This window comes from Scomber scombrus, chromosome 15, assembly GCF_963691925.1.
Source record: "Scomber scombrus chromosome 15, fScoSco1.1, whole genome shotgun sequence".
Lineage (NCBI taxonomy): Eukaryota > Metazoa > Chordata > Actinopteri > Scombriformes > Scombridae > Scomber > Scomber scombrus.
The window spans coordinates 12679460-12707425 of record NC_084984.1 but is presented as its reverse complement, the minus strand read 5'-3'; the positions used below and the strand labels follow the sequence as shown (position 1 = coordinate 12707425).

Below are 27966 nucleotides of genomic sequence, written 5' to 3'. Positions count from 1 at the left end.
GGCTACACCTTTAAGCCTGCAGAGTGCACCGAGTTCATGTGTCCATAAAGGCGCACGATATGACCGTACGCACTGCTGACAGCCCATTTGCCTCGTAGACTACAGTAGAGTAGTGTACCTACAGTAACCTGGCAGGTCTGACCAACATGTCTGTGTCTTTAAAAAGAACTCTTTACCGACTGGTGCATGATGTCAGGCTGCTTGCAGTCCGTATACTGTTCATGTGAGCGGCGTTCACTTCCTGCAAAAGGGACAGAAGCGGGCAGAGAGAGAAAGAGAGAGTGGGATAGATAGAGAGAGAGAGATGGGGGACGAGCGGCCAAGATAGGACGAGAGTGATAGAGTGGAGCCAGCGGACGAGGGGAAAACCGGGGCCTGCTTCTTTTTTTTTCTACACCCCGCAAACTTTATAGGTTATCCGAAGAGAAAGCGTGTGCCACATCTGCAGCTGCGGTTTATGGAATAGCGACGAATCGGGTAAATATTTCCCCCTCTGTCTTGGTTTGATGTTTACAGTGCCTGATATGTATGACGCATAGGTTTTTACCATGCATTATTCCCTCGCTTCTCCCTCTTTATGTGTACAGTAGGCATCTGCATACCCCTGCAATCTGCTGACAGCACAGTATGATCATTCATTTTGATAAGAAAAAAACAACTACTGCCTAAACTTGAGCTTCAACTTTCATAAAGTAATGTCACAAAATGTGAAGATTTTACGCGGAGGATGATGGTGATTCCCACAGCGTCACCGACAAGAATTTAATCAGACTGACAGTATTTGTAGTTGCTTTTTTTCCCCGTAAGATTGTAGTTTGATGATAATTTGGGCAGCACTTTTGAAACCACAGGAAATAGTGTTGACACAGTTTCAACTGTATGAGTGGAGAAAGTGGCATGATATTATCGGTCTTGCGTCACGATGAAGTCAAAATCCCCCCCCAAAAAATCTCCACCCATAATGTATTGTAGTCCTATATGTTGCATGATTGCGACAGCTTACAAAACAGCTGAAGTTGTTGCCGTTGTCATGGGCCATTATTTCACAAGTGTAGGATTTCTAATATGATCCAATACTATTGGCTGCCACAAGCATTACAATTGTACTCAGTTCAAGCTTGTGTCTTTAAATTCAGGCTTTAGTAATTTGCTTCATAGTTACAAGAGATGTTATAAATTCATGATTTAATACCTAAATTCTGTCTTCAGGCAGAACACGATCATGGACCAAAAGGGATCAAAACAATATGATACATTATGTTTGTAAGTCTATCAGAGTCAGAAATCAGTTGAAATGTTGAGGATAAATGTGAAAGTTGAAAAATAAGTTTCATCCAATCACTTGACAGTTGCCTGTAATGTCAAGAGTTGTCAGTTGAGACAACATTAACCTCACCTGAACCCTGTAGAAGCCAGCTGACTATATACAGTACATATAATACCGCCCCTCCTCCTGTGTGTACATGCAGTGTGTGTGTGGCTAGCCGGTGTGTAGCTTGTGGCAATTTTTCTTCATTTCCTGTCACTTTCTCTCCCTCTTGCACAAGCACTTTCTTTCCATCACCTTGCTCGCATTCTTGTTTTCTTAGTTGAGCCATGTGTTTGCACTCAAAATGACTATTTAAAAAAAAAAAAAATCCCAAATATTTGTGAATTTGTTATAGTTTATATCTTCTCTTTGTCATGTGGTTACAAACCAGACTTACCAGACTGTAACTTACAGTATACCTGCTTTAGCATCGTGGTCACAGACAGATGTTGCACAGGTTAGGTGCTGAAAGTTGAGTCTTAAGAGTGTTGCTTGAATCATTCAAGTATATAGTGTGAAGTTCACAGCTTTTAAAAAAAACATACCTCTCACCATTTTACAGTTCTGAATCCCACATGAGAGGGTTTTCGTTCTGTTTCTACTTGTTCAATGCAAAAATGATCATAGTGAATAATACTGTACTTTCCTGCTGAAAATCTAAATGAGTATGTATCCATACTGTAGGTGTGCTTGCCAACCCTAAGGCAACACAAAGCTTTTATTGAGTTTATGATATTCCTCTCCGCCCACCCCACTATGGGGAAATCAGTTCAGAGTAATGCGGCTTTGTCAAGTTTCTATCTTAAGTGTTTAGCACAACATACATGGAAAATGTGGGACTTTTTTTCTATTTCTCTCTAACGGAGGCCCTCCAACACCACTCGTCTTTGACTTGGGTGTCTGCCAAAGGGTTGTGATGGCTCTCAACAGCTGTATTTGTCTGTGTGTGCGTACTTGCGTGTGTTGGGTGAGTGTGTTTGCTCATGTGTGCACGCGTGTGTGCACATGTGTGTGTGTGTTCTTGCTGTGTCCCGGGATGCCCTTCCTCCATAGGCCTCACACTATACAGCATTCCACAAGGGGGCCCGGGGCTGTGTGCAAGTGGGGAGTGTCAAGGAGAGAGAACGACAGCACGGTTTCAAATATAACTGATGCGAATGGTGACAGAGCGGGTGAGAGAGGGAGAAAAAACATGAAGTCTGTGAGATTCTTGCCTCATTGAGGGACTTTGCCTCATCTCTTGTTAAATGTAAAAAAAAATGGTGTCAGGGTTAAAAATGTACTTTTTTGTCTGGGGGCCAAATGGCTAGTGAATGTTCAAATTTCATCAGCCACTCAATATATTACCTATATCTTTTTGGCTAGTGAGTGAAGCAAATCTACCAGCCAATTAGAAATTTCACCAGCATTTGGCTGGTGGTTGGTGTTAATTATGCTGAAGGGTTGGTGTTGTCTCACACACAGGTTACAACCTCTATACTGTAAAATTCCCTCAGAGCTTTGTAAGGGATACAGGGTAGCATTAACCATCACCTAATCAACATGTTAGCAGTTGGGAAAAAAAACTCAAGGTGACCTCAAGCTGACTTCAAGTGTTTTAAGTGGGGTGTTTTTTCATATTCTAACTGTATTTTACAAAAAACACACTCATAGGAAGAGTAAAACTGCTTGCCATCATATTAAAATCATCTTAATCAGAGGTTTGTGTTTGCAAAAAGATTTGCTTGATTAAAAGACATTTATTGCTCCAAACTACATTCTAAGAAAAAGTCCCCCTAAAAGTACCACACCATATCACACAGAACCAGTAAGACATTCATTTTCCTGTGTGTGTGTGTGTGTGTGTGTGTGTGTGCCCTCATGTTTGGTGCACTTTTCTCTGTATGTGTGTATACTTGTGTGGGGAGTGTGTTTATATGTGTGTGATTTTCCCTTCCTGAGACAGTGATGAGTCATTGCTGATGGTATGCGATACAGGGCACCAGTCATACATCATATTCTCATACATACACACGCCTTGCATTTTCTATGTAGCGCCAAGCTTGTTCTAGTTAAAGCCTGATGGACAGACTACTGCTGCCGGTGTGTACGTGTGTGTGTGTGTGTGTGTGTGTGTGTGTGTTGAGGCTTGTTGATTGCTGTTCATGGAATTGAAATCCACACAGTGAAGATTAACTGTGAAGAAATGTCTTTCTACTGTATTGTATGTTAAGCCAGTTTGGTTGTTTGCTCAGTGGTATCCATAAACATAGCTTGATCACATCATTTTTTACAGCTGTCAAAAATACAAATGATATGTTTTATGTTAAGCTTGTTCTAGTTTTTGCTGCTTTTTTTCCAAATCAGTTGGTCTGTACTCCAGCACAGTAGTTTCTTGTGTAGGTGTCAAGTTGTTTTTTCCTTGAAGTGGCAACAATTAAAATGTGCTCACAAATCATGCTGAACTATTTCCAGTTCTGCATGACATTGGCTCTGTTTAGTCAATATGCAAATCCTTTGTCAAATAGGTTTTTTTTGTTTTTGTTTTTACAGAAAGCTAATGAACAATTTAAAGGAAAGTAAAGTACAATATTGTAATTCTCTTCCGAACAGCCAAAACGTTTAGATTTAGATCTGACAATGTGAGACTAGTTCACATCTAGTATATTCCTGTAAACCTGAGATGACTTTGGTGTTCACCATCCAAAGGGTTTGAAAGATGCAAATATTACTCAGTTACTTATACAAGAAGAGTATCCACTCAACCGCATGAGTGGGTTTATAGTGGTATAAATTCTCATGAAGTCATTGAATGCAGATGAATAGCAAACAAAGCTGGAGGCCCCATTGACCTGCCCATGTCCACATATTTCTTTATCAAAGCCAAAATTAAGTTGGGAGTCACATCAAATCAGATTGAATGCCAAATGGGCTAATTTGGCAACGCAGCTGAAAGATAAATTTACTTAGATAAACTAAATTACATCCAAATGACCAATGTTCCACTCGCTTCTCTACTAACTCATATGCAGAAGCTACTCAGTTGGCTAACATTGCCTACCTGAATCAATAGTGAAAATATTTGGTCAGCAAAAAGGATAGAAAGCTGTTTAGTTGTCTTGATAATACACTTATGACGTAATCTATGAAGTTGCCACCACAAGATAAGCCTGTTTCATTTTGTTTTATCTGACAAAAAGCTGTTGCTTAGCAAATATACCATTTATATATTCAGTCGAAGGTGTTAAAGGTTATTACCAAAGCCACAAAAGAGGGCAGGGCAGTTCCTCGAAATCCTCAAATCTCTGCTCATTTAAAATGTAACTAATGTGCCAGAATTTTTTCTAGGAACTGCACTACATACTTTTGCTGTTGCCTCTGACTTTCAGCTTTACTCGAGGAAAACACATTAGAGGATAAGATAAAAACATAAGGCATTTACAGTGTGTTTGCCTTTCTGTTTATTTTGCACTCTCATTTTTTATTCTCGCTGTGGTTTGAAGCACACACGCAGATAATAAAGCAGCTATGGATCTAAGTTTGTGAAACCATAAAGTCTAAATTTGGCTGCTTTATTGTCATGCACTGTGCGCAAACACACAGCTACAGTCCATCTATGTACGTACAGAAAAGTGGAAAAAGAGCGAGGGAGCGATTTAGAGAACGAGAGGATCAGCAAAAGCTATTAAGAGTCTTGAAATGTAACTGATTTGTGTTGCTTTGGCTCGCTATGTGCTTTTCAGGAAGCCCTCCAAGAATTTAGACAATGAACAGTAAACATGGCATGTTCCTTAGAACAATTCCACATTAGATCTCAAAGATCACGTGTCTATTTTTTCTCAGAACTGACTGCCCCCACACCACAGTACATTGCAGATGACTGTAGCAGCTACATTTCATGTTCCCGGTGTATGTACTGTACTTACACTTGACAAGGAGCTCTCACAAACTGACAAATGTGCAGAATCCTCTCTCACTCTCTCACTCCCCCTTTCTATGTCTCTGTCTCACTCTCTCGCTCTGTCTCAGAGATTTCTGGTAAGTGACATGTTTGGCCGCTGGCATAATGCCTAGCAAGATCACATGGCATGAATGTCGTGCCTGTGTTGCGTGAGCTAGTGTGTATGTGTGTGTGTGTGTGTGTGTGATTGTGCATGTCTGTGCATTTGTGCCTGAGTAGAAAAAAGAAAAGAAAGGGAGCATGTGCACATTTGATTGTTCCAAGTATTTTCAGCATGAATAGGAGCACGTATCCATAGCAGAGAATTACAGAGTGCTGAGAAGTATGACAGGGATGTGTTTCTGATACAGTCATGAGATTGCGTTCTCAAACAGGATGGAGAATTAGATTTTGCACTTAATGATACTTCATAGTCAAAGCTATTTTGCCTCATTTGACGGTATTTGTGGCATCAGCATGTTAAAAATTCATGAAGGTTATGTAGCCTTACATAGAGCTTATTTCACTTGTTAAGGTAATATGCATTAGGAGCAATTCTAAAAAGCTAAAAACATTTCCAAGTTACTTGTGTGATCATGCTGAGTATTAACTGGCACTTGATTTCCATTTCTGGGAACCTGTGTTGAACACCCTATGTATATTTCATTTACAGTACGTCGTGTTCATGATCATAACATCTCTGGCATTTGTGTAAACATCTCTTGAGAAAATATGTGGGCTTAGATTAACTTTTTAATTCCTCCTATCTTTGTGGTGGCTTCATTAAATGAAGTAGACAGTATCCTGAATGGGTTTAGGACAGTTTTCCCAGATCCTCAGATTTACAGTGAGGGGACATGAGACTTGCTGTGAAAGTTAAACCTATAATTCTGGGGATGACACACTCAGACATGCGCAAGCACACACACCAACACATAGATAGAAGCCTCACAGAATCGTGCAGACACACACACTCGCACACAAGTAGACAGAGAGAGAGCACTGTGGATGGCATTTATCCTTGCAGCCCACCTCAATTTTCCATGCTCTTTTGCTGTATGCTGTACATAATTAAATTGCTGCAAACTTCAAGCCTCTCTCAAGACTCCTGCCAGTAAACAAAGCTTGCAAATTAGCGCTTAAGGTAATAAGTGAGGAAGGGAGATAGGCTGACCCCCTCTCTGTGGCGATGACCTGTCCTGTATGTGCTCTTCATGTACTGAGAGGCTGGCAGAATGCTGGTGGGGGCCAGTGGAAAAAGACAGGAATCTGAGGCGGGTGGTTTTCAGTACACAGCCCCCCTCCCATTTCCACAGCTAACATGCGTTAGCAATTACTGCTAAATAACAGCACTACCTACCTGATGCACATCATTACAGTTGTGTTCCCTGCAGAAGGTGAAAGACATTTTAATATGTTTTATTTCTGGAAATTTAATTTGCTTTGTGGTTATTCTGATGACAACACTTAATTCTATAATCTGTTGATCTACCCTGGATTTGTAAACTTATTTCTAAATATTAAAGGAATAGTTCCACAATTTTGGAAATAAACTAAGAAAAGATTGATATTATTTTCACATTGCTACATTAAATACAAAGCTACAAACAGCTTAGCATTAAGACTTGTAACTGGGGGGAATGCTAGGTTGGTTCTGACAGATGGTTAAAAGAAATCCACCCACCAGCACCTCTAAAGTTCACTAATTAAATATAGTTTAATATTTGTTTGTGTCATACGTTAACAAGAAGAAAGAAACAAAATTAAAAACCCAGCCGGTTTCCTGGCAACCTCACGGCAAAAAGATTCTAGGAAGTCGATGCTCCTAGCCAAGAAATAGTCGATCTCATAACCTCCCATTAAACCACAACTTGTTGTTTTTACAACCCATGGTTTTGTACGGATTAAACAAATTAGATATTATGTCACATGTTCATGAGTTAGCTTTAGAAGTGCTGGACTGAAACATTTCAAGAAATATTGGAGGGATTCCCATCAAATTTTGGTCAGCCATTTGTTGTCCCCAGAGGATAAATCCCATTGACTTTGGTGATCCCCTGACTTTTCTTTTTGCACCACTAAGAGGTTGACATTTGTGAGCAAGACTAAGCATGACTAAAATATATTGAAAACTATTTGATGAATATTCCCACAACATTTGCTGCAGATACTCGAGTTGCCTAGAAGATACATTCTTATGACTTTAGTGATCCTCTGACTTTTCCTTTAGGGCTGACAACAGGTCAAAGTTTTAACAAATCTAGCGAAATATCACAACATCTTCCCAATTAATTTGAGATATTCATGGTTCCCAGATCCAAATTCTAACAATGTTGGTGATAGCCTGGCTCCAGCATCACCATGAGGTTGACTTTTTTTTGTTTCTTTTTTTTAAAACCGAAATATCTATTAACTATTGACTGGGCTGCAGCGAAAGCTGGCACAGCTACTTGTGTTGCCCAGAGGATAAATTATAAAAACTTTAATCCCCTGATGATTTATGTAGTGCCATAATCAGGTCAAACATTTAGTTTGTCCAAAACTAAATTCAATATGCATGTTATTATGATGATATGAGCATTTAGCTCAAAGCACCACTGTTAAGCAGATCCTCAAAGCTGCTAGCATGGCTTGCTTTCCTTTATGCTAAGGTAAGAAAAGTGGCTGGTGGCTGTAGCTTCATATTTACAATAAAGCTGTGAGAGTTGTATCAATCTCAAAAGTCTCAGCAAGACAGTGATTGAGTGACTTTTATCAAATTATCAAACTATGCTTTAATATAAATAATTGTGTTTTTATTGAATAAAATGCTCCTTTGTAGCTAGGAAATGAAAACAGCAGGCCGCATTGCTCCATATCACAAGCTAATTGTTTCTTGCAACACAGATAAAAATAAAAAAGTGTCGTAAGCATTTCTTTTGTATGTGCGTGTTAATTTTGGTGAAACTAAATGAAATCACCATTTTCTAATTCCCAACTGCATGATCTATATCTATACAGCACATACGTATATCTATGGAAAAAATGCATGTGATCTTTTTAGCTGTGTGGGCATGATGGTTTTTCTGTTTCTTTTGCTCAACTCTGACTTGAGAGAGAGATAAACAAGCTGTGCTCACATAGGGCAGCTAGGCCCCTTTCAGTGTTTTACCAGTGTAATGAGGTTATCCAAGGTGACATGTTATTTGAGCACATGTATGCTAGCTTAGTCTGGTGCTGACTGGAAGATTCTTAGGTCAGAGTAAAGTGTGTGTGAGTGGGTGGAGGTAGGGAAGGCTGAGTGCAAGCACTCCAAATAAATGTGTATGTATTGCTGTGAACTTGAACAAACCGTCTTTTATGATACATTTCAACACTAGACGACATTGTGATTTTTATCAAGGGAAATCTTTGCCGCATGTCATGAGACATTCTTTTGATTCACCTACCATGATCATGATATCAAACAGCATTTCGTTCCCCTGTTGCTTTTTTTTTTTTTCCATGGAAGAGAATGAATTACAGCATTCTCTTTGCGCTAATTGAAAAATACATGGGGATCTCGTTGTGGGCACCGCTCTCTCTGTATGTCTTTGTCTGCGTGGGTGTGTGTGTGTTTGTGTATGCCTGTCTGTAGACAGTGGGGCACTGATGCTGAAAGATGTGTCCTCATTTTTGCATTGCACTGGGCTCCTCTGGCGGACATGTTGGGCTGCTCTGATGTCACGCATGTGTCACTGTAGAACATTCAGCTCAGGAACAACAGCGCAGAGTGATCAAAATGGCATGTTTATGCTCTCAATATCTCCCCTCTCGCTTCAGTTCTGTGACACTCACTCACTCTCTGTTTTATACACACATGAAACTTAAAGATACAACTAGTCATTCAAGTTGTTTTTTTCTTCTTTTTTCTCATCTTGGTCCACCTACTAGGATCTTTTTTTTCCAATACAGAGAAATACCATTGCCAAATGCCGCCCTTTTTAATTTGTTCTTGGATGTAAATCCACTGACTTAATTTATCACAACACATTTTCAGTAAAACTTAATTGCAATATGTCAAATGTTCCCATCATTACAAAACACTGCAACAGGAAATAAACTTGAGTTGACCAGTTGAGACACTTGAAGGTCCTAAAATGGTCAATTATTAGAGCTAAATAAGGGCCATATCAGAAGGTAATCAAATCTAAGCTATAATTTTTCAGTGTTTAGCTGGAAAGCCATTACAGTAAGATAGTTTGTTGTTGGGTTTTTTTAGAGGAATGCCCATGAATTATTAATCTGTGTTAGAGTTATTTTATTTTCAGAAGGCTCAAATCTTGCTGATCAATCAGGCTGTGAAATTGCTTAGTAAGAAGTTAGATGGCTTATAATTGTTTCTGTTTCTTTCACTGTATCGTAACATTCATTGAGTGAAACCATTTTTCAATAATTTTATAATAATTTGTTAGTGGCTTAAAACTTCTTTTAAATTGCAGTTAATTATCATTGTAACCTGAAAGATTTTTAAAAACCTGGTGACTCCCCACAGGTTACTAGGACCGATAAATTTATAACATCGAATCCAGCTTTATTTGACTTCTATATCTTCTTTTGACATGGATGACTGAATTTTCATAGACAAATATCACAATGTTGATAGAACAGATGCACAAAATGACCACAAACCACAAAAGACTGTAACAGTTAGATGCGAACATCAATGGTGTGGTAAACATTTCAAAGATAAATATGTCTTGTTTAATAGCACCCTTAAAGGTACCTCATAGAGTAGACCACCAATAGTGCTATAGAGCAATATTTTATGAGTATGCCTGGGTTTTTTTGTATTGTGCATGCACATGAGGACTCATATAAATGCACGGTAGTGATGCGGTATGCACACTCCGTCCACTGGTTTCACACTACCTGGCTGATTGACTGTTGGTGGCAGTAACACACATAGAAGGCTAGCAATGGCACTAATGCACTAATGGCAGTCCACTCGCATATTTCGGTTCAGATTCTGACTCTTAACAAGCATGTATGTATTTGACAGTTTCCATTTCAAGTAAAGAATGAGGAATATAAGTGAAATATGACTTCTACCATTGGCTGCTGGCGGGGCAACTTTTGGAATTTGACCAATCAGAACAGAGTGGGCTGAAGGGCTGTATAAAGGTATAATAATGTATAAGAAAAAAGAGATTTTACTTTTTTTATTTTTTTTTATTTTTTTACTGTAAATCATGCAGAGATATTCCATTAGACCCCCAAAATTTAAATATAGACCTGGAAATTGTATGTTACGTCCCCTTTAAGTAGGACTGCAACAATAGCACATTATGAACAGAAAACTCTAACTCTAGGTCAATCTATTCAACAGATCAATATTTGAATACATTTAGTATGTAGATAACAGTAAATTAACAAATAAAACCTTTGTATTATCTCACCACTCCATTCACTTGTTATCTTTCTGTAAAGCATGTCTGTGCAGGATCACAGCCGATAAGCTTTCATTTTGTGCTGATTCACCCTATTTCCTTCATGTTTCACTGTCTCATGCACCATGAAAATTAAATCATGTTTGGAACAAATGCTTAGGGTGTGTCACCACTGATACACATACACTCACAAACATAGAGACCTCCTGTGAAATCTAACCTAATTGTAGTCCTTGTGTGACAGTCAGTGACACTCAACAGGCCATCTCATGGCCCCTGTTGTCCCCAGATGGAGGTCATGTAAAAGAGGATATCAATAAAGTTTTAGGGCCTTGTGCATGTGAATCAAAGTGCAAGCAACTGCACAAATCCACTGAGTTTTAGCATACTTGAGTCTCAGATGTCTTGTGGCTAGAAGCGCTAGCACAGCAGAGACACACCTGATTTGTAATTGTACTTGCAAGAATAAATTATCAAGGTGCTCAAAAGGCAGACTACCGCAGCCAATTAGCTCCTTTTTTACTGATACACTCCCTGTTATGCCACAATCACAGTTTGGAAATGAAGGAGCACATTTGAGATGCCACAAAAGCTTCTCTTGAGAGCAAATCAAGGTCCTTGTCAAAGCAAAGTCACAAGGCAAGAGGACAACACCCCAAGCGTGATTTGCCAAGGGCAAATAATGTCTGTTTCAAGTGGAGTTCACTTTTCTGTGAGATGGACAGCTATCTGTGCACATATAGCTAACACTATACATGATAAAAAATCTCATAAATTCTTCTGTTTCTTTCTTTCCATTCAGCTGCCAGTTTATTTGGTACATGTAGCAAAAACTGATTGCATAGCCCTACAATAAATCTTACCTTCATAATGTTATAATATTCAGCTTTATTTGAAACTGTTTTAGAGAGGTGTGGGTTCAACTTAACAGCCATTTTGGAGTTTAGAGTGTGCTGCTGTTCAATATTGTGTTATACTGAGAGGTGTTTCTAATATTAAGTCCACCACAGTCAATATAAATCAAGACAATCAAGCATTAGAAGACTGTCAAAGCAGCCATGGTCTAACCTGTCAAGTAGATGACCGGGTACCAGTGCAGTAAGAATGAGGACTAGATAGAAAAGGGTTTCTTATTATTATTAGTTTTAGTTTTTTTTATTAAGCAGAGGAACAACACGATGTAGACAAGTGCTTAAGAAATAAAATAACCAACAAGAAAGTAATGCAACAATCATCAATTTGCTTAAAAAGTTAATGTGGCTCTCACTCGTGGTCTGACACCCTTTTCTGACCCTCTATCGCAATAATCTTCATAAAGTCCCTAATGGTGCAATTATAATTGCCATGCATACCAAAATTGACACCACCGTCAGTTCGCCCTTCATCAACAATTTCTTTATGTCACGGCAATCCATAAATTTACAAAACAAAAAAGGTGGGAAAAAAACCAACTTGAGCACATCAAAATGTATACTTTTCTGCCAGAAGATGAGTGTGTGGCAGCATGAAATTGGCCCTTAGGCAGCAAATGTACAGTTCTGTGTTATATTTTGGACACCCGCTAAGTCACATGGTGGCTGTGTGCAGATGCCCATGCAAATGATTTATTAGCTAGAAACTGTCCCAAAAAAGACACATCACATGATAGTACACATACTGTATTCTTGTGTACACAAATGTTGCTGCTTAACATAGACACAGTCATTTTGCTGAAGCCTCCTGAATCATTTCTGGAAATGGTACACTCTCTCTTCCCTCCTTTTCTTCCTGTATGACTTACGTAGCTTCCTTTTAAGTTAGAAAATGGGGGAATTTTCAGTCTTGTGTCAGTGTTTGTTCAAAATATCTGTCTTGCGTGAGTCCTTGTTTCCACGCTGCTCTAACGTCAGACTCATGTGTTGCTATAAACTGGAACGACCTGTAGGCCCCCGTGGTTCTGCAATACGAGCTTAGTGTTACAGAGAAATCCAAATGCCCTTATCCTTTAACACTTTCCCCTGTTTGTTCTTATGTTATACTGTATTCTATTCCCTTTTCCTTAGTCATGTAGCAGGATTTGCTTGTTTTATTTTCAGGGCTCCTTTTCTGTTTGTCTTACAGTTTGTCCCCTCACCCAGAACTCTTTTTGAGTTTTACTTTTGTCTATCACTCCAACTCATTTTCCTACTCCTCTTTTACTTTCCCTGTGACTTCTCTCTTGTTCTTTTCTATTTGCATCTTTCACACACACACACACACACACACACACACACACACACACACACACACACACACACACACACACACACACACACACACACATACATACATACATACACACACACGCACACACACACACACACACACTCTTTCTGTCCTCTCTCCGTTTGTTCTCCTATCTCCTCCCTTACACTCCTTTGTTTCACTTCTCTCATTTTAATTTCCCCTCATGTACCTTCAATCTTTGTCTGTTACTCTATTTCTACCTCTTCAGCTCTCAACTGTGTGTCCAAAAATGTATATTCAAGGGTATATAGGATGATAAACTTGTGTGTATTGGTGTATGAAGCCTTCATGATGCCCTAGCCACTGGAGTTTTAGGTGTGATAGTAGATGATGCTACTGTTTGTTTGTTTACCTCCCACAGCCACTTGGAGTCCATTAGCAATGCCTTTGCCTCAGGAGGATCGCTCACACACACAAGCGTGCACACACACATATATACAAATACATGCTCATGCTCTGTCTTTCCCTCTGTCTTGTTTCCGCTCACGCACATCATTGCAACTACAAGCTACACTGACAGGTAGCCCAGTGTTACAGGAGCTTTATGTCACAACTTAGGGTTTCATAAAGTCCCCAAACACATGTTGGAGTTTTAGTTGCAATACGTCTGTCTTCCACTTCGGAGCTGCTGCACAATTATATGATATAAATATTTCTGTATACATGAGTCTGTTTTCCTCTTTTCTCTGCACTGGATAAGCAGTAATGTTATTGTTCATTCTCACAAATGACTTGAATTAATAATTAATCCGTTTGATTTAAGGTGATCACATAAAAACACAGCAGTAGCAGGCAATACTTATTTAATAAGGCTGGGCAATAAACCAAATTTATACAATTAACAAAATCATCTTTTGCCAGTCTAACTTTACTCAAACTGCAATAGCCAGTCATTTAATTTTCTGAATTACATGATTTAATTTAGAGTACTGCAGGGCTGTCACTTTTTCCAAATATCAAATAACTGAGGACTAACGCAATATTCCAGTAGATCTGAACACAACCAACATAGCCTAATAACCCCGAAGCAGATTTAGAATTGATGTTGTTCAGTCTATTTGAGTGTGCAAGCTATGAACACAACACTGACGTATTATCACATTTTAAAGGGCACATACTATACATCTCTGTGGCTCTACTGGTATAACTTTGTATGATTTACAGTTCAAAACCTTCATTATTTATCTCTTATTGACACCTTATACAGCCCCCAGTTAAGTCTCTGTCTGAAACAGGCCGTTTTAGTTCCTGTCTCTTTAAGCCCCTCCTCTTGATAAGCCCACTCTGTTCTGATTGGCCAGCTCTTGGAGGTTTCCCCCTTTGGGAGGCTTCCATTGGCTCCGGAGGCAATGTTAACAAACCATGCAACAAACTACAGTAATACTTTGTCTTGTTCTTGACTCAAATGTCAACTTCTCAAATATATCCGTACATGTTTGAGCCGATATCCATTCAGAAATGTGAGAGTGGACAACGTGAATGACACATTAAAAATATAGCGACATAGCGACAACATTAATGACAAATACTACAGACAGCCGTTTAGAGTTGAGGGTTGAAGCCTGGATTTTTTACTTGCAGGGAGCTTTTCTACATACGTTAACCTACCGTTTTGAAACTTGGACCGTGTTTAACATAGATAGCTAACATCATAACAGCCTATGATTGAGAGTCGCATTAGCATTCATTTGGAGTCGTATTTCTGGCTACATAACGAACGTGACTCCAACATTCACTCTCCCTTTTAGCTCTGTTTTGATCTCCACTGACTCCTGAGAAAAATAATGCGGCTAAATACAGCCCTTTGTTCCCCAGCCTGTCTGCTGTTTGGTCCAGGACAGTTATTTTACAGTGGGTTTATTAGAGCTTTTTTGCAGAAAACAGCTGCCTGCCAGAGCCAAATATGAATGGTAAGAATTAACCAAAACAGTGAAGATGCAGGTCAAAAAGTCAAGTGATAATTCCCTGTGGGTTCATTGCTATGATTTTTTCCCCCATCATATCACATAGTCATTTGATTAACTGTTACTATGACATATTGATTACAGCTGCTTTACATGACAACCAGTGACTTCAGATTTGTTGTCATATATGTTCAATGAATCCATCAGGTGAAAGTCCAGAAAACTCTTAGTACTTTATTAGTATGAACAAACAAATCAAAGGTTAGGCAGCACAATAAGTTAATTATCAGGCCGTGATTCATTAGAAACTACTTTTTATTACATTTCTCAAATTAATTATACAGGTTGTAGGTCCCTTTGTCCAGGTTTAACATTTGGTTTTCTACAAGAGTTTATACTCACTTTGTCATTTTTGTATCGCCACAGACAACTTTATGCCATTAGTTAAACCTGGAATTCAGCCTCTTTTTTTTCTCCTAGTCAGACCACGAGTTACATTATTGGTGCATATTGAGTGAATACAAATGGAAAGATACCAGACAATATTCAGCCCACAACAAATCATTTCATAGTTGTCTGTTTGTTACATAACTGTGTGAATCATAGAGACACTCTTTTTTTTTCCTTTTTGTTTGTTTGTTTTTTTAAAGAAAAGATGATTTTGATCCTGACTTTGTGCAGACAACTTTACCCAGCGGGGCTATACACAGAGAATGATGTTGCATTATAAGCAGTGATAAGCAGCCTCTCTCACTCTCTCTCTCTCCCTCTCGACATCCCATAATGATACTCAGACAGACTCAGGCAGACACCCGCTCAGTCCCGATTGGTAGAACTGTTGCCAGGGAGCGTTGCTGTCTCAACGTGGATAGAATCTGTTGTCTGGTACACTTTAGACATGAGAACAACTGCAGGATCTGAATATTTATAACGAGGGGACTGTTCATATTGAGATTGTATAGAGGCAACATAAGCAAGAGGGGAAGGATCTGTCCCTATTCGTCTCACTTTGAAAATTTCTTTTTAGTTCGCTGTTCTTTCGCTGATTGCTGTAGTTTTACAGAGGTATTAATCAATGTCATACATTTTAACCACATTTCTCTTCTTAATATATGTTTAGGTTTAAGTTTTTGTGGTATGCATCTTGAATAAAAGTTGGTGCCAACTTTACTTCAAGACTGAACTTATATTAACTATTCCAAATGGCGTCTGCATGAATCATAACTGTATATGACTTTTATGGTTTTATGTTTGAATGTTACCCTATTGTCATTTGATAGGTGGCTACAGTATAACTAGTAATTAAAAATCTGTGTGTATGTGCGTTTGTGTGTGTGCCATCTGGCGAATCGTCTCATTTCTTCACATTATTCAAATATGCCTGGACCTGCTGCTACAGTTAATAACACTGTGCGTAGGTATGAATCCTTGATTAAAATGGATGTAACACATTCCAACAAAGCAGACAACAGCAATCAGTACAGCATTCAAATCTCATATCTTGACACACAAATGACAACGGCACACATATACACACACACACACACACACACCTGACATACAGTGCCAAAAGTCAGAGCTGGGTATATAACAATGATTATAAAAACACGCCTTGGTATGTGAACAACTTTGACATGGAAATGCAAACACACACACAGTAAGAAATGAGGCCACCAGCAGCAGAGAGGCACGAATATGCACACATATAATCATTCGTTAGGCTAACAAGTTGAGGGAGTTCATGCCTTATATTTTTTATCAGGGGTGTGCAAAGTCTATATTTAATGCAGGCAGGAGGAGGTTGCAATTTGCATGTTCATGTTTGTGTGTGTGTGTGTGTGTGTGTGTGTGTGTGTGTGTGTGTGTGTGTGTGTGTGTGTGTGTGTGTGTGTGTGTGTGTGTGTGTGTGTGTGTGTGTAGATGTGCTTTTATGTGTGTGTGAATGTACGTGTCTATGCACCCTCATCATGTAAATGTACATGCATACTTGTTTCATATTCATTCGTGCATACATTTCCATGAACCTGCGGCTGTGTGTCTGTGTATATGTGCAGTGTGGCACTCCGCCGTCCTGTCTGCTTGACTCAACATATTCTCCGTTCACTCTCCTCTGCTCTTTCTCTCTCCCCTCCCTCTTCCTCTTTTCCCTCCCTCCTCCCCCTCTCACTCTGCCCGGCTGGCACGTACATGCATGTCTGTAGACTCTGTACTGTGCTTGCTGCCGTGGCACGCGCCAACCTCACTGCAATGCAGCCCTGTGTGCATTAATTGGCAGAGAGACAGTGGGTACGTGGTATGCAGGGCGGGAAGGATAGAGAAAAGAGAGAAGGGAGAAGCAAGAAGAGGCAATGTAAGGACACAATAGTCACAATAACTGATGGACAGACCGATGGACAAGCAGTCTGGCAGGTTCACAGAGGGACAGACAGACAAACAAACAGAATGTGTATTGCTGAGTGTGCACAGGGAGATTACCTGACTGTGTGTTGGAAAGAACAGGGGGGGAGTGTGTATATGTCTGTTTGTATTAGTGTGTTTGTGGATTTGTGTCTCCTGCATTTGACTGTGCTTTTTGTGTGTGCTCACTCATGTGTGGCTATATGTGCCGTGCAGATATCACACTGCTGGGGCAAAGCTCTGTAAACCAAATTCTGACTCACTACATTGAGCGCTTTGTGATATCCTCCCTTTCATATTTCCGCTGTGACTGAAGAGTAGAAGTTTGCTCAGTTTAGCACAACTTTCTCCACTTGAGGTTTCTTTGGCAAAAAAGAAAAAAAAAATATTATTAGTATTGTGAAGCACAATATGTCTGGATACTTTCTGGGGACACACTCAAATATAAAATTGCTGTGCATCAGCTGTTTAGTTTTTTAAACAGATTGTGTATCATGAGGTGAAGAGATGGAACAAGATTTTGAAATCATCCTCCGAAATGTTTACGGTCCTCATTCGAAATGCAGCATAGAGGTCAGACAGAGTTTTTACTGTGACAGGCCTGAATCACACTGCAATTACATGTGTTTGTGTGTGTATAGTAAGTCCTCACATGATGTACAAAAACACTTAGGCCTACTCATCTTTCACAGTAATTTTGCATTCATATCCTCCCACACACACACACACACACACACACACACACACACACACACACACACACACACACACACACACACTTCTCTCTGGAAGTTGTCCTCCCTGTTAGCCGTTGTCTTTGCTTGCCTAACACTGGCTGCGACATCTGGCTCCTGTCCTCCCTTATTCACATCAAGGCAACATTTAGGGAGGACTACTATGCAAGAAAAAGTAACAACTGAAAACACAGAAATGTCACCTGAATAAGCCAAACTGCCAAACTGCAGGCGTAAATTAATCATTTCATTTATCAGTTCATGCAGAAATACAAAATAGTCTTGCGTGAAGACAGTACTTCTCTCCGCTTGTGTGTAGGTGTTTGGCAAAGAGATCCTTGCATGATTCATAGAAAATATACAACACTTGCTCAAAAGTAAAGCCTCTTTTTTTTAAACTATTGTCTTCCAAAGACCGCAAGAAAACGGGAAATACTTTCAAATGATGGATTGTGTTTTTGACTAACCTTTTAAATTCTACAATTGGAAGGATTAGAGGATTACTGCATCACCTACAGTATATAAAGCTTCCTTCTAGTTTGGTAAAGCTTTTGTTCACCAAGATGTGACGCATTCTCTCCTGACTTGCGTCAAACAGGGATTTCAGAAGTTTCACTATTCATTGTCTAATTAATTAATGGTGACTATGACCTCTGAGAGCTTTTCTCATTTCTCTTTTGTCTTAGTCATTCTCCTCCTCTTTCTGTCAAACCATATAGGCGTCTGTGTCCAGGGGCAAGTGGCAGAAGTTGCTTCAACCTAATTGTCTTTCTCTACTCGTACTGTCCTCAAATGACTTTCTCTCTGTCTCAACTCTCTCCTCCCTCCCTCCCTCCCTCCCTCCCTCCCTCCCTCCCTCCTTTGCTTCTCTCTAGCTCTGCCCAGTCTCTGTCTCTGTCTGTAACTGTAGCCTGTGTGTTTCTCTCCCTCCCACTCCCTGCGACGTATAGATACTGCATTGATCAGACACACGCGCGCAGACACATGCACACACACGCACACACTGAGCCTCCCACTCCTTTCATCATTGATTCGCTCTGCTCTGCTCTCTCTTTCTCCCTCTCTCCTTCTCTCTCTCTCTCTCTCTCTCTCTCTCTCTCTCTCTCTCTCTCTCTCTCTCTCTCTCTCTCTCTCTCTCTCTATCTCTCCACACACTCTCTCTATCCCTCTACACTGGCACTTGTTGAATTCAACCCCTAGAGAATAGAGAGAGGGGAGAGAAACAGAGAGAGATAATGACAGGGAGGCAGAGGGAGGCTTTGAGACAGCGCTAGAACAGACAGCAAGCAGAGAAAATGGGGCTTTGGAAGATCTAGAGATAGAAGATATGCTGTGGAAGACAGACAGAGAAAAGTCGGCCAGACAGCAGAGAGAATCATTTTTCAGACAGTGGGAATGACACTTTAAGTGAAAGAGAGCGTCGACCAGACGGAGTACATCAGACTGCTCTCCTTCCATCTCTAACTACTCCTCTTCTGTCCCGGTCCTGACTTGCTGGTGGTGTGTTTGTGTGTATCAAGGCTCCATGGTGTGTCTCAACCAGAGGACTGGCTTACACAGGTCAGAACTGTCTGGGATAACAGTGAGCACATTTTTCTGCATTTGTGCATGTGAGAGAGACTGTTAGCGGGGGGAAAAGTTGTGTGCTGGTTTCTCCAGGTGAGTGCTTGCATGCCAGAGTACACAGTAATTTCCCTATGCAAGCCTGTGCTGTGTGTGTGCGTGTGTGCCAGCGTGCGTGCGTTTAGGCATGCACACTTTTATGTAAGTAAGCCAAAGTGCATGTCTGTTTGTATGGAGTGCATGAAGTGGGAGAGAAAGAGAGAGAGTGTGTGTGTGAGAGAGGCGGTGACATTTTTTTCAGTTTGTATTCCTGGAAACTGTTCTGCAGCATTGCTCAATAATGAAACTAGTGCGTATATGTATGTGTGTATGTGTGTGTGCGTGTGAGTGTGTGTGCGTGTGTGTATATGTGTGTGGGTTGGTGGGGAGAAGAAAAAAACAATGACACAAGGTTCAGGGAAGGAGAGAAGGTGCAAATATGCCTGGAGAATGTTACTGAGAAGGAGTGAAGAAAGGTATCAAAGTTAATATAGAATTGTGTGTAAGACATTAGTTGTTATGAGTTTAAAAAGAGGACAAATGCCAGCAATGGTATGTTGTGCGAAAAAATCAGGGAGAACAACTTAAAATGTGAAAAACTGGTTGAATTCAGTGTGATTTCATCTGTGAGAAAAGTTCTGCTCTAGGCTGATTTACAGGTCATCAGAGTATTGGTGTGGATGCGTTGAGAGTGCAATACTGAAATGAGTCTAAGCTTCTTGGAATATATGTCATGTAAAATAACGAAGCCTTAAGGTATTTCACAGCATTTTCATGCAATGTATTTGTTTCTTTTTTTGTTGGGTTTTTTTTGCTTTTTTTTGTGGACTGACTTGACTCTTTCTTTCTCTGTCCTGCCTCTACTCTCTCACCCACTATCTCTTTGTATCCATCTCTCTTTCACACACCTCTCACTTCTCCCTCAACTGTGTTCATTTTCTCACTTCATTTCATCTCTATTTCCATTCTTGCTCTGCCTCCTTTAAGGTTCTCTCAATTTTCCCTTTCTCGCCTCTCTACCTCCCTCTGGCATTTCTTTTCATCTTTCACGCATTTTCTATTCACTCCTTCTTTATCACTGTATCTCAAGTTCTCCAATGCGTTCTCCATACCCTTTTTTTTTTTTTTTTTTTTTTTTTTTTTACAGATGCCTCTCTCGCTGGCAGTGTTTGCAGTGAATATCTGAAACCCCATCTTCCTCTTTGTCTGCGTTCAACATGTCCCAGCTGCTCCATGTGGAGATCCCGAACTTTGGAGCCACAGTTCTGGGCTCCCTTAATGAGCAGCGCCTGCTGGGACACTACTGCGATGTATCGATCCTGGTCAAAGGTCAGTTTCCTGGAAATCTGGAGATTTTATTTCAGTGACAGAACTTTGAAATTACATAAATTTTTTAATCAATGTCTCTTGTTCTCTGTTGTTTCTATCAACCAGGTCAGGCGTTCAAAGCCCACCGGGCTGTTTTGGCTGCCAGCAGCCTCTACTTTCGTGACCTCTTCAGCACCTCTACCAAGACCCAATTTGAGTTGCCCTCCTCAGTCACACCTGCTTGCTTTGAGCAGATCCTCACTTTCTGCTATACAGGGAAGCTAACCATGGCAGCTAGCGAACAGCTGGTGGTCATGTACACAGCTGGCTACCTCCAAATCCAGCACATAGTTGAAAGAGGCATGGACCTAATGTTCAAGGCAAACTCACCTCACTGTGACTCGCAAACTGCAGGGTCCTTAGAGGAAACGGGATCCGAGCCACAGAGTCCTTGTAATAATGGTAACGGCCTAGCGGTGGCTGCCCTTTTGGCAACCCCTGGTTGGTCTCCATCCCTAATCATGCCGCAACGTAAGATTAAACTGGAGGGGGCTGACCCAACACCCCTGACAGTACCCTCGACACACAAGATTTCATCTTCGGAGTTGGGGAGTCGGCTGGCGAGGGCAAGTTCATTGTTCTACACGACGGCAGCCGGGACCCCCATGACTGGTATGCCTTCTTACCACCTACAAGGGCCTGGTGGAGGTGGAGCAGGAGGAGGAGCTGGAGTTGAAAGGTCCAGTCCTGGATCATCCAGCCTTCCCACCACTGACAGTCCCACATCCTACCAGAATGAGGATGAGGAGTTTGAGGAAGAGCCATATGACGGAATCACAGAGGATGCCTACAGTCATCTCTATGGGCGTTCAGCTAACCCCTACGGGAGTGAGTATAATGTTGTATTGACCCTTTTATAAAATCTTTGTAAAGTGTTGCAGTGCTTAGAGGTACTTCAAGCACTAATGTCATATTTGGCTGAGAGCACTCATCACTGAAGCTTTACTCTGGATTACTTTTCACATTTCACATACTATAAAACTATAGTGGAAAAACTACCAATAATATTTTATATCATGTTCCAGTACACAAAGTATTATACTATACAGACTATTTTGGTATTTACTCTTTAACTCCAAACAAATTGAAGTGGTCTAAAGGAAAAAAGGGTCAAATGAGCAGATGCTATCAAGCTATCCTGCATCAATTTTATTATCGTATTCACTTTCTATCCATATAAGATCTGACTAAGTGCATTATTTTTTCCATTGCCCTTGGCTCAGATGGAGGATTTACATTTGATATCAGATCGATCTAAAAGTAAAACTCTGCATGACTTGCAAAAATATATAACCATAAATGTAAGGTTTTGGGAACATACATTGTTGCTCCTTGTGCAGAATTGTTATGTATTGTGCAAAAAACAAACAAAAACGATGCACATTCATTTCATCCTAGTTACATTATTTAATCTTTCATAAATCATGTATCCTGCACATCTTGAAAAAGCAGGATGTTGAGCCTCCAGTGTGTGTGGGTTCTCTCAGCATAAAGATAGCTTTATGGAGTTATGATTGGAGTGCATCGTGACCAACAACAGACTCCTTATCACAGCTACAACAGCTGGTCTGTACTGCTTTTGGTTATGGTTTTCTTCCGCACTTTCATACTGGTGCACATTTGCCTACACACGCAGGCATAGGTGCTATATTCACTCATGTCTGCATTCACACATACAAACACACACACGCACACTTTCCATTATTATGAGCATCCTGCAGCTCAAAGGCATCGCACAGGTTTGTCAAATTCTAGAGTTTCAGATATTTATGAAATCCACTCTATCTGCAATCAGTCAGAGCACCCCAGGGTGACATTGTGGGATATTTGAGATCCATGAGCATCTTGCCTGTATGTGTGTGTGTGTGTGTAGGCATAAGTGTGTACGCATATGCAAATGCTTAAATCCAAACTTTTTGGTATAGAATATGTGCATGTGTGCGTGGAAGTGAATGAATGAATTTTTCCTGCTCTCTGTGTGTACGTGTTTGTGCAAGCCCTCTCAGAGGTAAGAAGAAACAATTTTGTGGGTAAGGACTTAACACCCAGCTTCGGATCTGTTCCCCTCCAAAACTCAAGTTGCTGATGCAGCATCGCAACTTATCTGGGATACATCTGCAATGCTCTAAAACATTTATGAAACACAACAAACTTGTATGAGATTACCTTAAACTGCTTTACTGATTAAATTAAATTTTGTAGCATCTTTTTAATCTGGGGAACAACAACAACAACAACAACAACAACATATGTGTAGGTAATAGTATAGCTTTATAGTTTATAAATCAGTGGATGGATGCAGGCATACAAATGTATCTATTCCTGATTTGCTTTGTAACACAAAACCCCTTTGGTTTCTGGAGTATTTTAAGGCTTTTTTTGTGCTTGCTTTCATCAGTCCAGGACAAGCCAGAGATGGCGGCGGTGCCCTTGGCCTTGGAGAACCGCAACTGTGTGCTGATCCGCAGGGACCTGGTGGCGCTGCCTGCAAGCCTCATCAGCCAGATAGGCTACCGCTGCCACCCTAAACTCTACACTGAGGGCGACCCTGGGGAGAAGCTGGAATTGGTAGCTGGTAGGCACATGCATACAAACACATATCCTATCACATGTACTCGAAACATGTATAGTACTTGAAGTATTCTTCACTTCTTCCCCTTTGCTATTTTAAAACACAATAGTTTAAATTAAATTAAATTGATTAAATTAGTTTCAAGTAATTAATTCAGAAGCTTAGAGAACTGAAATAGAAAATCTTAAAAATTGGTTAGACTTTTTCTTAAGTTCGCAATCCAGCCAGATTTAGTAGTCTGGCAAGGAAGCCATTAATTTAGGAGGCAACCCACAACCCAGTGACTTCTCTAATACACATTTCAAACAGATGTATTCAATGTACATTTGACCAATATGTGGTTGCTGTAACAGATAAATATCTGGTTATCACCACTCAGGCTGACTTGAGTCTGTAACTCGTATATTAGTGCTCAACCATATAATTAAGACATTTTGGTTAAAATATGTTTAAGTGTCAATAACAGTAAATAAATAAATTAAAATGTCTGCTCACCAAAGAAGCTTTTGAGGTCAGGAAGAGGGTCATGAAGCCATTTCGGATGATGTGCATTGAGTCATTCAACTGCCATAGTGGGTTTGACCCACATCACTCGTCTGAAAGGGATAAAACAAAGCTGCAGAGTTTCTCTGCAGAGATAGAAGACTGTGAGAGAAGGACAACCATCTCTGCAGTCCTCATCAATCAGGCCTTTATGGTGGAGTGACTAGACAGAAGTCATTCCGGAGTAAAACCATATGACAGCCTGCCAGGACTTTGCCAAATGGCACTTAGAGGGCTCTGTGAGCATGAGGGAAAGGATTTTTTGGTATGATGAGACAAAAATGTAACTCTTTGGTCTGGCTGCCATATATAGCTCTTGGCAGTCAGACCAGAGACTTACAAAAAGACTGGTATAACACAACTTGTAGCCAACCTTACAATGGAGCATGGCAGAAACAGCTCTAAGGTCTCCAATGAATATGAGTTCAAAAAGTTACCACATGGTCAGATTTGATCAGACTGTGTCATTCCTGAATTAAGTTTTTTTTTTAAACCACAAAGGAAACATCTAATGCATGATGAACAAGATAGCGTTGAAAAGAAAGAAATAATTTAAATAGTGCTCTGTTTTCATGTCCTTCGACTTCAATTCCTCTCCTGATTTCTAATCTCACTTCAGCTGAAGCTTTGTTAAACTCCATTTAAGATCTCCTTGAACATGAATTTTAAATGTAACAAAAGAATAAAAGATGAGCTACTAATTGGAGGAAGAGAGACCCAGAGACTCTTCAAACACAAAGAAATGGGCTGTAATGTGATTCCTCACAGCAAATATCCTCTTTTTTCATGCCACACAGGTACACAGGTGTTCATGACTCGAGGCCAGCTGATGAACTGTCATCTATGTGCCGGTATCAAACACAAAGTCTTACTCCGGCGTCTGCTAGCCACGTTCTTTGATAGGTGAGTATTAAGACATGTGAAACAAAGGAGAACAGTTTAGTCTTTAGTTTAGTATTAGTCTTTAAGGGCCTACTGTGAGACTTGACTTCTGTGTACGACAACACTACTGCTATTTGTCACAAACCAACTTTCACACTCCATCTGTGGCCATGTTGTGCAGTGCGGTTAGCTGTGTGTGATCCCATGTTCATGCAATGTACAGTATGTGCCTGTTGCTGACTCTGCCCCCTGGTGTTGGCTCTGTTGCCTTGCAGAAACACTTTAGCCAATAGCTGTGGGACAGGTATCCGTTCCTCTACTAGTGACCCCAGTAGGAAACCCCTGGACAGCAGGGTCCTCAACGCTGTCAAACGTGAGTTGATTGTCTGAAACATCCAGAATATGCAATGGAATTTTCAAAGAGGATAATTCGTATACATGAGCTTTTGCTTTTCCCTCTTTTACAGTCTACTGTCAAAATTTCAACCCTAACTTCAAGGAGAGTGAAATGAATGTGATTGCTGCTGACATGTGCACAAATGCAAGGCGTGTCCGCAAGCGATGGTTGCCCAAGATCAAGTCCATGCTGCCTGATGGCATGGAAGTGTATCGTGCAGGAATGGGCATGGGTGCTGCTGTGGGCCTGGGCCTAGCACTGGGTGCCCCTCAAGCAGGGGTACACCTCCCCTTTGAGCCTGACTTCAAGACCCTTGAACGGTTGTATCCAGACCGCAAGGACCCTCTCAGGACTCACCCACCGCTGACAGAGGGCAGCCCCGGGTCTGGGGCAGCCGGAGCAGAGGCTGAAGGTGAATGTGAAGGAGTAGTCCAGGAGGAACAGGAGGAGGATGAGGATGAAGCTGGGTTAGAGGGTGTAGACGGATCACTGGGGGCGCCATCTTTGATCCCAGGGGCTGAGGCGAGCGATTGTGGTGACACGCCGCCTGAGCAGGAAGTAGAAAGTTTTGGACAAGGTCTGAGGGTGAATGGACAGTGAATGTCCTTTTTGATGGCCACTCACATTGTGAAATCTGTTTAACGCTGCATTTTCTTTTGCTTGCTCTCCACCACTCTTTCTTCTCCTCTGTGCTTCCTCAACAGAAATTATTCGGCACAAAAAGCTGCGCTCGTAGATCTTACTATAAAGGAATTTGTCACACATGCATGCGCACACATGCTTGTGTACACGCATATTTACTGATAGTGGAAGCAAAACACTGATAGTAGAAGCAGACACAGGCATGGCATTACTACATTCAGTATATCAACCCTCTACCGTTTCCGTATATACAGTATTTACTCAGTATTTTGGCACTAGCTGCAACAGCAAACAAATGGCTGTAATGATTCATCATTTCAATGCGATACAAAAGAAACATCTGCTTTGCTGGCATTTTGTGGAATTTGATATAATGGTTTTTAAAAACCATATGGTTTTCTTTGAAAGCTGCATCTGGAAATAACCTGTGTAACATTGGGACAAACAGATCAGAAAAACACACTCCCTGAAAAGCAGCTTATTTTGCAGTGTTTTGCCACTTTACATCATATCATTGTATGTTAAATATGCATAAATATATAGCAAAGACTTAAAAAAAAAAAATTAAAGATCATGTATGTTGCCACCATTAAACAGTAAGTTATTTTCTGTTTTGTTTAAAAAGCATGTCATTTTAATTTTTTTTTAAAAAAGGTTCTCCACAATCTAACAAAAATGTATCACATGGAGTTGTTTTTTAACGCATATTTGCCCGTGACATATTGAATTAGATTGTCAATGTGATGCCTGTGTCTGCTCCAGACCGCCCCTCCCAACCACACACACACACACACACATGCGCACATTTACCACCTTATGATACTAGCCTTCAATATCTGCACCAATGCATAAAAAAACACTGTCCAAAAATGCAACAATGCTTTCTTTTAAACTTTAAAAAAATCCTTTTTAAATTATGACATTCTGTCTTGGAGATACAGAGAGAAAGAGAGAGAGAGAGAATGAGAGAGGCAAGAACAAGAACATGCACTAAATCCAAGCTTGCATGCATGAATACAAACAGTGGATACAGAGAATTATAGAAAACAACAACAAAGCCACAAACCTGCATCTAGATAACAAAACAGCAACTTTTGCCTCAAGATATGCCATTAATACACAAAAGAACTTTTTTTCCATTTCTCACTGGGATCTGACCTCAGTCTGACACGTGTTAGAACTGGCCTGGGTGTGACCCAGGAATAACTGTATTTGACATAGTATCGATTGGATTTTTTTTAACCCACGGAGCGTGCTGTCACCATGGGTACTCCATATACACCATGGGAGTACATGGAGTAGTAGGAGGAAGTGCACTACATTGAGTGGTAAAAGAAAAATTGCCAGAGAGAAGCACTGTTTTACCTTGATGTGGTGGTGTGATTGGCACCAAGACTACATAGTCCTGCTTCCATCCTGTTTTTTCCCTGGGGGGAGGGGGGTAAATTATTGAATAAAACTTATAAGAGCAATTTCTGCTGGATTATTGTATTTGCACTCAAAAAAGTCTATAGGGTGGGGAAAAAAAGAATTTTTGGCAAGATGTGACTGTACTAAAGATGGAGAATTTCTTTCATATCACCCTGATAAATTCTTTGATTGGGGGATTGGGGATTTGGAAAGAAAGAAATGGTCTTTCTGATGATGACTGTTTCTATATTTTGGAACAGGGAATTGAACCTGTATTTGTCATTCGCATTTTCATTTTTTTAATGTCTGGTTTCATGCTTTCTGCCACACATGGACACAGTCCAAACAGTGTTTCTTTGTTGTTTTGTTCATTGATTTTAAAATATACTGTTGTGCGTTTTCTAGGTTTTTCCTGATCAGCCATCAAATTGCATTTGATCATAAGATCATACCATCAGTTTGAGTGAAGGACTGAGCCCCAAAGTTATTTTAAGCCACCGACATTTTTGGAAAAGCTTACCTATGTGTGAGATGTTAAAAATGAAATGAATCAGATTCATTCTTCTGCAGAAATTAGCATATAGCATAAACGAACACCAAAAAATACAGTATAT

General features: G+C 40.3%; 1 protein-coding gene across 5 annotated transcripts; it reads left to right on the top strand.

Annotated features, from left to right (window-relative positions):
* Nucleotides 1–113: 113 nt before the first annotated feature.
* On the top strand, nt 114–27966 carry LOC133995028 (nucleus accumbens-associated protein 2). 5 transcript variants are annotated; one of them, XM_062434295.1, is made up of 7 exons: nt 114–477; nt 20686–20867; nt 20973–21734; nt 23305–23481; nt 24819–24924; nt 25179–25276; nt 25371–27966. In XM_062434295.1, exons 2-7 carry the CDS (start codon nt 20756–20758, stop codon nt 25898–25900), a joined length of 1785 nt encoding a protein of 594 aa, XP_062290279.1. In that variant the 5' UTR covers nt 114–477; nt 20686–20755; the 3' UTR covers nt 25901–27966. The 5 variants fall into 5 exon arrangements, with proteins under 5 accessions (XP_062290279.1, XP_062290280.1, XP_062290281.1 ...); XM_062434296.1 differs by lacking the exon at nt 114–477 and adding an exon at nt 19078–19496; XM_062434297.1 differs by lacking the exon at nt 114–477 and adding an exon at nt 19078–19595.

What these genes read in the sequence shown, in the direction of transcription:
- LOC133995028 (XM_062434295.1), top strand. Translation starts at nt 20,756, where the DNA reads ATGTCCCAGCTGCTCCATGTGGAGATCCCGAACTTTGGAGCCACAGTT. An exon ending in TGTATCGATCCTGGTCAAAG is followed by an intron (nt 20,868 to 20,972) that starts GTCAGTTTCCTG and finishes TCTATCAACCAG; the next exon opens with GTCAGGCGTTCAAAGCCCAC. An exon ending in GAAGCTGGAATTGGTAGCTG is followed by an intron (nt 23,482 to 24,818) that starts GTAGGCACATGC and finishes CATGCCACACAG; the next exon opens with GTACACAGGTGTTCATGACT.